Source organism: Mustela putorius, unplaced genomic scaffold (assembly GCF_011764305.1).
Source record: "Mustela putorius furo isolate JIRA1106 unplaced genomic scaffold, ASM1176430v1.1 tig00003972_pilon_pilon_pilon, whole genome shotgun sequence".
NCBI lineage: Eukaryota > Metazoa > Chordata > Mammalia > Carnivora > Mustelidae > Mustela > Mustela putorius.
In genome coordinates this window covers 5,764,617-5,777,736 of record NW_025422115.1, presented here as the reverse complement: position 1 = coordinate 5,777,736, position 13,120 = coordinate 5,764,617, and the positions used below count along the sequence as shown (strand labels likewise).

The following is a 13,120-nucleotide window of genomic DNA, read 5'->3' as shown; positions in this document are numbered from 1 at the left end:
AAATGAGTGTCCGTTCTCTAGCTTTATTCCTTTTAAATATTATTTTGTCTGCTCTGGGCCTCTTGCATTTCCATATGAATTTCAGGGTCAACTTGTCATTTTTGGCAAAAAACAAAAAGCTGAAATTTTTATATAGACCATGTTGAATATGTAAATCAGTTTCTAAACTATTCCCACTTTAACATTAAATCTTGTAATCAATGAACATAGACTGTCTTTCTGTTTATTTAGCTCTTCTTTAATATCTTTCAGTAACATTTTATAGTTTTTGGTGTAGAAATCTTGCACATCTTCTGTGAAGGTTATCCCTAAGTATTCTTTGCCATTCTTTGATGCTATTTCATTTAAATTTTCTTAATTTCGTTTTGAACTGTTCAACTCTAATGGCTCAAGCCTCATATCTTACAACCTTGCTGAACCTATTTTAGTATATTCCTTAGCATTTTTCTATATTGTAAGATCTTGACATCTGCAAATAGAGAGGCTTTTATTTTTCCTTTCTAATTTGGATCCATTTAAAAATCTTTCTTGTCTGGCCAATGTGGAAAGGACTTCCAGTGCGATGCTAAATAGAAGTACCAAGAGTGGACATCCATGTCTTCTTCCTGATCCTGATTTTAGGGGGAAAACATTAAAGTATTTCACCATTAAGTCTGATGTTAGCTGTGGGTTTTTTGTAAGTGCTGTTTATCAGGTGGAGGAAGTTCCCTTGTATTCTTTGTTGAGTGTTTTTATCATGGAAGGGTGTAAAATTTTGTCAAATACTCTCCCTGAACCTATTAAAATGATCTTGGGGTTTTTGGTTTTTTATATAGATTACATTGATTTGTTTTTATGTGTCAAACTAACCTTGAATTCTTGGGATAAATCTTATTTGATCATGGTATATAATCCTTTTTATATGTTGCTGGGTTAGGGTGCTACTATTTTGTTAGTTTTATGTGCATATTCATACATAAGATAGCATTGTTTCTAACAGTAAAAGACTTGAAACAACTTAAGTGTACCTCAGCAAGTGAGTAATTATGTAAGCTACAATTTAAATGAAAAATTAAATAGACCTGCACACACTCACATGGATAGATCTCCCAAGATACGTTATGTTACAAAAAGTATAATATAGTACACTATGACTATAATATTTCTCCTAATGCATATGTAAAACATGGACAAATATAAATATTCTTAGTTTTCATGGATATGTGTATATAAATAAAATACATGAATGAATATACACCAGACCAATAGTGGCAGTTTTCACAGGGAGTAGAGTTGGATTAAGAGGACTTGAAATTTACCTATATTATAAAATTCTTAGGAGAAAACATACATGTATATTTGTATAATTTAAAATACATAAAATTTTACAAAAATAAAAATAAATTCACTGATACACATAAGCCTGTGTCCTAACAATTAAAAGTCATGGTAGCCGATCACACTCTCCTGTTCTTCCTTATTGCTCAAACCTAGTACAAGCAGCTGGTACAATTAGAATTTGTATCACTAAAAATTAGTAATTTGGAAAGGAAATCAGAACAGGATCCATCACTGCACTAGGAAAGAGATAAAAAGACAACAAATACCAGCAAAACATTGCCAGGGAGAAGGTGAAAATCATGACCAAATGTTACTGCCATAAATTCCAAAAACTGGTTAAACAATAGCCTCAATAAAACAAGAACTCATAGCTAAGATAAAAGAACTCAGTGAAGATATAGTGAAGCAACAGAGGGAGATGAAACGTGATTTGGTAGAGCTATGGAAAGATGTCAAGGATGAACATGAATCCATCACAGAAACCAAGTCCACATGGAAACAAAGGATAGTAACATTGCTGAGAATACAAAAAGGAACATGGAGGACAAGACTGACAAAAATGAGCAGAGTAAAATGGAAATGAACAAAGAATCCAAAGGGTAAGAGATCAAATGAACACCATGGCAGAAAATCAGGCATAATTTGGTGTCCCCCAAAAAGAGACAAATCAGAAAAATAGATATTTAAGTACAGAAATAATATAGTGTCATATCCCAGGAAAAAATTCTACTAAACTATGATTAGCCTAATAGTTATCATATTTTAAAGGTAAGACTCTTATAAGCATTCAATCTAGATTTTAGGTAATCTAATAAAAACATCAGATTGGCCTCAATCTTTTCCTCACTGACATTCAGTGGAGCAACTCATAATAGTGAGCTTAGAGGAAGAAAGTGTGAACTAAGAATTTTATACCTGTCAAACTGACATTCGAGTATAAGAACAACAAATGATAATTTTTACTTTATTGCATTTCAGAAAATGTAATTCCCAAAAGCCCATCTCAAAGAGCACAAACTTGAGTCAAGTAAGAATTCATTAAAGAAACTGGTGGAGGAACACAAAATGAACACTAAATTAAGTTTTAGGACTGAGACTAAAACAAATGCATGAATTATTTTAGCAAAAGATAAATCTTACAAATAGATACAGTGTAGGATTTATATAATAAAAGTTGAAAGTAAGATGTAAGGAAGTGAAGCCCAGTGTAATTGTGCTGATTTCCTCATCTTTTACTATCCAGGGATTAAAATACTTCACTGACCAGCTGACAAACCATATAATAGAAATGTAAATACAATTAAAGGTTAACAGAAAAATATCAGAATAAAAAAGAATTAACAGTTAGCTAAAATGTATTGGTGAAGGAAAGACAAAGTAAGATACTGACCCACCCACCATGTTAGCCATGAGCAGTGTGATTACAGTTTTAATGCCCTGAAGTCTTCAGATTGTTTGGGGCAAAAAAATATGATGATTTCAGCAAAGCTTCAATATCTCTTCATAACAAAAACTTCAATATCTCTTCATAACAAAAGCTCTTAACTAGGATGAAAGGGAACTTCCTTAACCTGGTGGTTGATATCAGTCACATTAACACAACAGACATCATTTTCAGTGGGAAAACTTTGGAGGCATTCTTGGGAACATCATGCATAAGGTAAGGATGCCACAGTCTCTTGTTGCACACAACATGGTTTTGTAAGTTCCCACAACAATGGTGAAGGAGAAGAAATTAAAGCCATAATGATTAGAACGGAAGAAACAAAACTGTCATAGGAGCAGATGTTTCAATTAGCTTTATAGGAACCCGGCCAAAATAAACACATTATAAATAATAAAAGTGTTAGAAAGGTAGCTAAGTATAGGGTATATCTTATGAGAGACACGCCCTTTTTACTATAATCTTTTGTAACTTGAATTTTGTACTGCCTAGCAAAACTCTATTTTAAAGTTGTCCCTGATCTTTTAAAACTCTATACAATATCCTATTCATGTAAAATGATGTATGTATTTTTATATGCATTAATAGGTGCCAAAAAGGCTATTCACCAAAATTTTACTTTTTTAGGGGGTAATTTCTGTAGTGCAATGTGTTCATTCTGGGGTTTTTTTCCCCTTCTGTGGTTTGAATTATCATGAACTATTTTTATAGTAAAAATAAGGCTAGTTTTACTGTGAGAAAATGAGGAAATAAACCAAACTCTCATAAATAGATATTTCCATAATCTCTATGTAGTTGGGCTTGAAATCTGTCCTTTTTAATGCTCCCCTGCTGACTCTGATGATCACATTTAGGAACCACAGGGGAAGGTTTCATAATCTAATTTGGGATCCTCATCTAAATTGCTGAAGCAAACACATATAATCCTTGTCTAAAACCCAGATGAAAATCAAAACAAAATGATCACCAGCCTGTATTTCAAAATCACACCATAGGGCTGGGCTCATTTAGTGACCCGGTTAATCAGGCAGCAGCCAGGTCCTGACCTCCTGCCTGGCAGCCTCAGCCCTACCCTCCTTGAATCTTCATTATCCCCCACTGTTTGGGCACATATGGGTTCAGAGGATGGGCAGAGGAAGGCCCCCGGCCTCCAAGGACCTCCCATTATAGTTGGAAATACTCAAGGAGACAGACAAAAGACTGCACTGGGAGAGTTGTAGAGATGCCCAGAGATCAACGGAAGCAGGAAATGGCCAACAGTGTGTTAAGGAGTGGTGTTGCCACTGGGCAAGGAGCTTAGCTTCTGCTATCATTCCATGAATTGAGGGACAGCTCAGAGTACAGTAAAGCCCAAAGGAACCTCCAGCAGATAGAGTGGCCAAGGGCAGGCTGCCTCTGTGCTCCAGGGAGGGGCTGTTCCTGCAGGATTCCAGGCTGTCTCAGTCTGCTAGGGCCCCCGTCACTAAGTACCACAGTCCCCAAGTACCGCAAACTGACTGGCATAAACAACAGACTGTTGCTGTCCCACAGCTCTGGGAGCTACAAGGCCAAGATCAAGGTGTGGGCAGGGTTGCTTCCTTTGGAATGCTGGAAGGAAGAATCTGCTTCATGCATCTCCCCTAGCCTCTGGTGGCTTGCTGGGTGTCTTGGGTGTTGCTTTGCTTATAGAAGCATCTTGAGCAGGGAGCCTAATGCAGGGCTTGATCCCAGGGCCCTGGGATTGTGACCTGAGCTGAAGGCAGAGGCTTAACAACAAGCCACCCAGGCGCCCCCTAGAAGCATCACCCTGATCTCTGCTTCCTGCTTCCATGGGGTTCTGTGTACCTGTCTGCATCTGAACTCCCCCTTTGTAGAAGATGCAGTGCCCATTCTATTCCAGCAGGATCTCATCTTAAGGAATCACACCTGCAAAGACCCATTTTCCAAATCAGGTGACACGGTGAGGTAGTGGGGATTAGGACTTCAACATAAGAATGGGGGTGGGTGGGGGAAGACGCAGTTCAACTCTCCATACACACAAATGGTTCTTCAGAGGTTCTGGCCATAGAAGAACACTCTGTGTTAGTTGACTTGATTTTTTAGAGCTGGACCAGCAGCAGGCTCTGAAATCACCATAGGGGTGGGGGAAGGAGAGGGTCAGGTAGATTTTGGTGTGGGGGGGGTGGTTCTACATGCACCTCTGATGGGGGGTGGAGGCATGCTTCACCTTCCTGTTATCTGCCACCACAGGTTATATTGAAGCTACCATCATTCCAGCAGGAGCCCGGAGGATTCGCGTGGTGGAGGATAAACCCGCCCACAGTTTTCTGGGTAAAACAAAAAGAATCTAACTCATGATTTATGTTCTGAGATTTGGATCATCAGGCTGATTACGTGGTCCACCATCATTCTCCCAGGCCGTGGGTGTTACATTCATATCCAAGGTCTAACGATAGAAGTAATCACAGTGGACCACATGATGCCATCCTAGTTGGCTAAAGTGCAGCCACCCCCAAGTGGATGGGGCAGGGGAGAGGGGATCAGTAGGAAGAAACTTCTGTTTCTTCCTTCTGATTACTTCTGTTACCTTCCAGCTTCCTTCTGTTACTATCTCCTCAGTCTGTGTTGCAAGGTTCTATTTGAGATTGACAAGAATATACAAGACATGATCTCTCTCTCACTCTCTCTTTTTCTTTCTCTCTGGCTTCAAACTGAAGAATTAAGTTGTTTTAGCTGAAACAAAGTTATTCATGAAATGCTTTCATTTCATTTCAACTTTTATCACTTTTATTACATCTTGGTCCACGTTCCTGCCTTTGTAGATACAGAAGGCTCTAAGTCTTTCTTTGAAATAGTCCCTACCTGAGAAACTGAAAGTCTGGGGTGCCTGGGTAGCTATCAGTTAAGTGTCTGCCTTCCACTCAGGTAATGATCCCAGGGTCCTGGGATCAAGCCCCATATCAGGCTCCCTGCTCCAGGGTGGAGTCTGCTTCCCCCTCCCCCTCTCCCCCTCCCCTTGCTCGTGCCCACAGGTGCTCCTTCTTCCTCTCTCAAATAAAATCTCTTTTAAAAAAGAAAGTCTGATTAGACAGACATAAAACAAACCTATAGTAGGCAAGTTTAAAATGAAGACCACCATCCTATAAGAACTGCTTGCAAACACCGAGTTAATCCTCACACACATGCCTTGGAGAGAGGCAGGAGTGGGGCCAGGAGCTCTTGTTCCTGAGTGCCCACACCACGGCTCACCAGCCAGCAACCTCCTGGGGTCCCTACTGTGTCCCAGGCAACCCTGTCCCTTCTTCTGCAGCTTTCACTTCTGCCATCCGCCCCACCTCTTTGAGGCCACTGCTGCTCCTGCTTCCAGGGTAGGACCTTACCATCCCTTAGGGTGACACCCACATGGCTCTCATCAGCCCCAATGGCTTTGAGACTCTCCCAGCATGGCCACTCTCCCAGTCTAGCCTGGCACCCTTCTCTGCAGTTGCCCCAGCTGTCCCTGCAGATAGAACGATGCTTATGCACACTTTTAAGGTGGCCTTGTGCTGCTCTTGGCAGTTCCTGCAGAGCCGTGGCCCTTTTTACTAAATTCCCAAAGACCCCACCCCCTCCTCACCAGCATTTTCTTTGGAAGCCCAATCATCTAGTGTCACCCTTTCCAGCTGGTACATTAGCCCTCGCCTACCTGGAAGAATTTCTGCCCCTTGGGGGACACCAGGCCTTGGAGGATGGCAGACATTGCCTTTGACCTGATCTCAGTATCCCAGGAGCAAGCCCCATTCCACAGTCAGTGACATGGTTCTTCCATCAAAGCAGCAGCAAGCAAGTCCCTCGGCTTCTGGTCCTGGCTTCCGAGACTTCCCAGTACCTTTCCGGCCCCGACCCAGCCCCAGATGTCCCTCGAAAGTAGGAAAGTTACCTGTACTTTCCTGCAACAAGACAAGAAGGACAGAAGGGTGTCAGAATCCTTTAGATTGCTCAGCTTAGTAAAAATGAACTTCTCCCCGGAGCCTGTGTTAGGGCCATCTAACTAGTGAGTGCTGCCAGTGGTGGGGACTAGCTCTCCGGTTGGTTCCTCTCAGCTCCTGGAGTCGGCGGGCCACATGTGGGGATGACACAAACATCAGTGTTTGGGGTTCCCAGGCATTGAGCCCTGCCCTGTTCTGCAGACCGATTCCTCACTGCCCCAAAAGCATGGGAAAATATTGCTTTGCCTCTTTCACTGAGGACAAGATAGAGGCTCCAAGGATTCATTCTGGAGCCTGTGCATACTCCTCATATCCTCTGGGGCTGTGCCATTTACAAGCATCCTCAAATCGCCCTGATGTGTCCGGTCATCACCAGACATCAGCGGGGGCAGGGGAAGGGGCATCTTTACCCAGAGAACACGTGTTACACTCGCACATTGCTTTTCCTTCTTTGTGTGGACCTAGAGGTGGCAAACCTCCATCCCAAGGAGATGGGTTCCATGTCTCAGAACAACATCCCCAGAAGCACTGGACCTCCAAGGGAGCTTAGAGCCAGCTTTGGTCTTCTTATCTTATTCCTATGTTTTTAAATCCCAGGAGTCCAGGGCTGGGTGTGGGGGTGCGGGCAAATCTGAAGGTGGTCCACGCTCCTGATATTTCTAAAATTAATTCAAACAAGCCCTGTTTCCACTCGGGGCTGGGTGCTTTGGAAGCCAACCCAATGTAACTCTGAATTACTCTCTCACATTTGCCGGGAGCCATTCCTGCAGAATTTCACCCCACCTACCTTCAGCCCACGCTGCCTGGCTCCCTGCAGCAAGGCACCTGGCACAGGAAATGCCTCTGCAGTTTGTGTCCACGGCTCAGAACAGAGCTGGCAGAGCTCCAGGTGGAAATACAAGGAACTAACGGGATGCCAGGATTAGAAGTAGGTTTACTGTGGGTCAAGTCTTCCAGTGGAATCCAAGAGGGAGAAAGACAGAAAGAAGCCCAACTTCTGCACAGCTCCTCACAAGAGGAGGGCCTGCGGACGGGGACGGACCTCTCTAATGTACCTCCAGCCAGCTGTAAGGAGCTGTTCCCCTCTCCCCAACCCCCAGGTCCCCAAAATGGCTCAGGATCTTTTCCCACAGTGCCTAGATGTCCAAGGACAATGTGTAGTTGTCCACAGGGAGAAAAAGGGCCCCAGGAGAGAAATGGACATTTGCCATCAGACCTCACATTATGGGCCTTTCCTTAATGGAATGGTTTTGTTCTGCCACAGTAGCAAGAGAGAGCTTGTTTGTGCCCATCTTCATCGCTCTAAAAGTCTCTCCAGCTGCTGAGAGGATCCTCATGGCTTCTAACCCAAATACATGAAAGCAAGCACTGCTCTATTTTGGATGGTGGCTTAAAGCATCCAGCCTCTGACCCAGACAGAACCAGCAAAGCAAAAAATTTTCCTCCCCTGCAAATCCAAACTTCAGACAACACAGATCAAATCAAGTCGCTGAAGATTTTCCTTTGTTCGTCACTTTATTATTTGCCTGTCAAATCAAAGCGTGTGTAATCCTTTTAATAGCTCCTGTTTGAACTTCTGGACCTAAAAATCTTAATTTCAATGCAAGCTAACCTCAACCTGCTTACAGACACAGGGGAGCTTGGCTAGACCCTTGATGCCACAGGAATGAGAAGGACGGGAACTTGTAGGGCCCAAAACTTAACTCTGGGGCCTTCTTTCAGAAAACGAATGCAGCATTATGTCCAAGGCCTTGGAAAGCACTTCTGCAAAGGGCCTGGGTGCTCCCACCCCACCGGCTCTCAAACACCCCATGGAGTGCTAATGCCAGTGGGCTAGGGCATGATCAGCGTTCCCACTGGCTGGAGCTGACCCAGCCCCACGACATAGGTTTCCCATCAGACTCCACACCATACCTGTGTATTTGGTATTAATAACGATCTTGATGTTCACAGATTCTCTGAGGCTGCTGTCCCACCCTTCTGAAGGACTTGCAGGTGCTAAATTCCCATCTTAGCAGGAAGTCCCGGTATCACCAGTGCAAATTTGTGACTGTTGCTGACTAGATTCCTCACCGAGTCAATAGGTTAGAAGCAATCACCTTGCTTCTCGGAATTGCTGAGCCCCGATGTTGAACCCTGTGTTTTCCCTCCCATTGCAAAATTCATCAAGGACTGACATCAACATCGAACTGTCCTGAGGAAGGGGTGCCAAGTGGCCATCATAAAGCCACGTTGGAGGCACCCGGCTGGCTCAGTAGAGCAGAGGCACTGGCTGTGGCTGAGGTGGTCTGCAAGTCATGATTGCAGTGCCTAGAAGCTGTCGTGAAGGTGGCCATAGAGTTTATTCTTTCTAGGGCCCTGTGGACCTGCCCACACCCCCAGAGCTGTGGTAGAGTCAGCAGCTCCAGCCCAGCCCCTTCAAAGCAAAGCCAGGAGCTTTCTGAACTCATGGGGGAGGGGGGGGACCACAGCAGCCACGTGTGACTTGGAGGAGCTCTGCATTCACCACGGTCACACAGACTGCTTGAAATCTGCCCTGCTTGGGGGGGGGGGGGGTTGCATTTACAGACCCTGTAAATCTAGGCTGCTTTCCCCAGTGAGCTGAGTACCAGTGCTGCACCATCTGACGCGTTCTCCCCCCATTCAGCACTGACCTTGTTCTGTCCTAGCTGGCCAGCCACAGCCTGACTCTCTCACGTCGCCTCCTCCTCTTCCTTGACCTACTCCTCCCAGGCCGCCCCAGACCCACCTTGCAGACCACCTCGTGCAATGTCTCTTCCACCTGCCCGTCTCAACCCTTCCCGCTACTGACAGGCATATCCCTGCTCTCACGATCGCAGGCTGACATGTCCCAAGTCCCAGCCGGCAGTCCATCTGGCCACTGGATCAGCCACAGCCAGTGCCTCTGCCAACAGAGGCAGGGCTCCTCAGGCTGGCCTGCACACTTCTACATGCTGCTTCTGCGGGCGGTTTGAGAATTGTCCCCTCCTGCACTTTGGCTAGTCCTTCCCGGTCTTAACCCCCCAGATGTTTGACTTCTGTAATGGAGGTAGGGTAGCTTTCAGTGTCACTTGAAAGTGTCTTACACAAAGGGCCTAGGAGATGCACAAACAAGGCCGAGTAAGAAGGAGCCACCTCATCCTAGGCGTTAGTGCTGGACAGGAGCAGAGGCCCAGGAGACAGTTTAAGGCCTAGATAGCCTTCTACATCTTAGGGTATGACACTAGGATCCTAGAGTGGTTTCTAGGAGTCCATACTAGTAATCTTCTTTCCCAACCTGCCCTACCCCTATCATGGTTGGTATTTTAAAAAACAAAACCAGGGCGCCTGGGTGGCTCAGTGGGTTAAGCCGCTGCCTTTGGCTCAGGTCATGATCTCAGGTTCCTGGGATCGAGTCCCGCATCGGGCTCTCTGCTCAGCAGGGAGCCTGCTTCCTTCTCTCTCTCTCTCTCTGCCTGCCTCTCAGTGTACTTGTAATTTCTCTCTGTCAAATAAATAAATAAAATCTTTAAAAAAAATAAAAAACAAAACCAAACCTTAAAAAGACACATGTGAAAGCCAAACTGTTCTCAGTTGGTGAGTATCAGCTTCAGGCACTGCTGGATCCAGGGGCTTAAAATGATGTCATGGGAAACTGTGTCCCTCTCTACCCTGGCACCACTGTCCACTCAGTTGACTTTAATCTGGGTGCCTCTTCCCAGATGCTGGTAATCCAGATTTACTTTAAGTCTCCAGACAATCCTATAGAAATTTGCTTCTTCCCAAAGTGAATGGAAGCCTTAGAACTGACTCTCACAGTCCAGGGTTGGGGGATGGCCCCATACCTGGACTGGGGATGAGTTTGGAGTCAGATAGAGGATAAACATACTCCCAAAGGAAACTCTGGGTTGTTGTTACTTGGAGATAGAGACAGCCAACACACCATTCACAGCAGCCATAACATGAGAACAAGGCCAGGGCTGCAACTCTTAAACCCAAGGCCCCAGCCCAGGCACTGAGTCAGGGAGTCAGCTGATGCATGTGGGTGGCCAGTGGCAAGGAGAGCTGCCACTCCAGAGTGTTGTAAATGGGTTCTATGGGGTGAATCAAGCAATGTAGTGGTCCACATATAAAGAAACTAAAGAAACTGCCCATCTCTCTAACTCCAAGTTCTGGGTGGGGGAGGAGGGTCTCAACATGCTTGTGTCTCCCACCCCGATAATAAGAACAGTGAGACTTTTCTTCCCTTCTCCACCCTTTAGCACCACTCTTCATCTTGCCTCCCCTTCCCAGCCAGACTTCTAGGGGAAAAAATTGCTTCAACTCCCACTTGCTTCTCCACACAGAGCAGTGTTCACAGGAAGAGCTCTCATGGCCACCAGGTCAGGATCCACAGTCCATGCCTGCCAGGCACTCCCAGGCCACCCTCCCTGCTTTTCTTCCAGAAAGTCTTCCCCGTATGTCCCCGTCCCTGTCCCCCCACACAGATGCAGACCCTGAACTCACCTCTGCCACAGAGCCTATGAAACTCTACCGTGTTTATCTGTTTTCTCACCTGTCTCCCTTCCAAATGTTGAGTTCCCCGAGGGCAAGAGCTTTGTCCTCAACACCCAGTGAGGAGGCCCTGACTGGTGGTGTTGGCGGGGTTGTGGAGAGGAGAGGCATGTGTCTGCCACTCCCTGTGCTTCCCCGACTTGTTGTCTCTAGGACCGTTCCTCAAGGACTCTGGCCCCTCACTGTGTCCATCTCCACTCCCCACCAGCCTGCACTGATTTCTGAAACCAAATTTACGTGTGTGTGTGCAAGAAACAATTCTCCAAACCTACAGAGAAGTAGAAAGAACAGTCTGTGAGTTTCGTTACAATAAGGGTATATGGAATGCGAGACACTGCGGCAATTGGAGCCTGGAATGTGTTCTCTCCAAAAACAAGTATGACACTTGCACATTTTTGTATTTGTCGCAAAACTCTAGATGGAGGCTGTAACCTAAAGAATAATGCCAGAGTAGTAAGAGTGCTGAGCTCGGTATGTTTAGGTTCAGGTTGTCCAGTCTTTGTAGCTGTGTGACTTTAGGCAGGTAACTTAACCTCTCCATGCCCCTATTTCCTCATCTGAGAAATGGGGAAAATAATGCTTTCTGTCAGAGAGTTGTTGGGAAGAGTAAATGGGTAGAAGTATGCGTGGGGGGCTAAATCTAAGAATGTGCCTCTCGAAGGTGCCTGGTAGGTTTTGGCTGAGGAAGGGATAAAGGAGCAGAGATTGTGTGTACTCTTACATTTCCCCTTCCCTCTTGTAGCCAGGAAATTTCAGTAGCAGGTAGAATTTCTTGAATGGAAATGATCAATTCCAAGAGGTAGAGCCTTCTCTTTTCTAAGCCTTCCCTGGAGTCCTGTAACCCTCAACCGCTCACTCAACAGAACCACCCTGGATATGAAATCCTGACTGGAAGTCGCTCTACTGGAAAGCAACTCTTCCTGCTTCTTTCCTAGTTTCTCTTGGCAGTTCCTAGAAGCGAGGAGTCGTGACCATGCATCTCCTCCATGCAAGCCAGGACAGTCTGGCGGGGTGAGAGCAAGCAGGGGGACCATCGTGCCTAGAGACAGGGAAGGAGAGGCCAAGCATCCCCCAGATGTTGGTGGCCTGACCAGGACCAGGTCCAACAAGGTCCTGACTCAGCCTTGGGGCTCATGAATTAAGGGCTAACAGAAACCCCTTTTTGTTTTCAGCTCTCATCATCCAAAATCGGTATTAAATGTGGGTGTTTTATTTCTTGCCTTGGGAAGCAGAGAAGAGGGAAGGGGTGGAACTGATTTCACTGATTGTGGACGAAGCAGCATCTCAAAGCAATTGGAAGCATCTGGGGCATGGGCAGGGAGTAGGGTGGGGTGTCCAGCTGCACTTGGGAAGAGAGGGACGGGGAGCACCCAGGATGTCCTGGGAGTTTCATCGCTTGGGTGACGGAAGACTTGTTCTCAACCTGCTGTCGTTTGTGACCTTCTCCCAAATGCCAGAGTACATTTTAGTTCTTGTCATTCTTAAATAACAAAATGAAACCAAAACCAACAACAACAACAACAATAAAGCAGAATTTCACTGCAGAATATTCTAGTCGTGAGAACAACATGACTCCAAACCTAGGCAAGGGGATATAAGAAAGTCACTGTCTTCACTCAGATAATAAATATATATCTTAAGTGGAAAACCAGATTTTTTACTCTGGCCAACCAGGAAAGTGTTGATTTTGTTTCTTCCAACACATTCTCTACCCAGTGGAGGGGTGAGCCAGTAGAGTGTGAACCCAAGTACCATGGAGCCCTACCCTCGTGGCATCATCCAAACCCTACTGTCCCATCTGTGGTCAGCTCAGGTTCCCTAACTCTACCATTTAATAGACCATTTATTGGAAGAGCCCCCACTTTATGACTGTCGG

At 45.4% G+C, this 13,120-nt stretch overlaps 1 protein-coding gene across 4 annotated transcripts in view; it reads left to right on the top strand.

Moving 5' to 3' along the window:
• The window catches only part of ADAMTS17 (ADAM metallopeptidase with thrombospondin type 1 motif 17), a 327,264-nt gene that overhangs the window by 239,191 nt on the left and 74,953 nt on the right, over nucleotides 1-13,120 (top strand). For all 4 annotated transcript variants that reach the window (XM_013060100.2, XM_045070851.1, XM_045070852.1 and 1 more), the window contains one exon: nucleotides 4,994-5,074. In XM_013060100.2, the coding sequence (XP_012915554.2) occupies nucleotides 4,994-5,074 (81 nt within the window). The remainder of the gene's footprint in view (nucleotides 1-4,993; nucleotides 5,075-13,120) is intronic.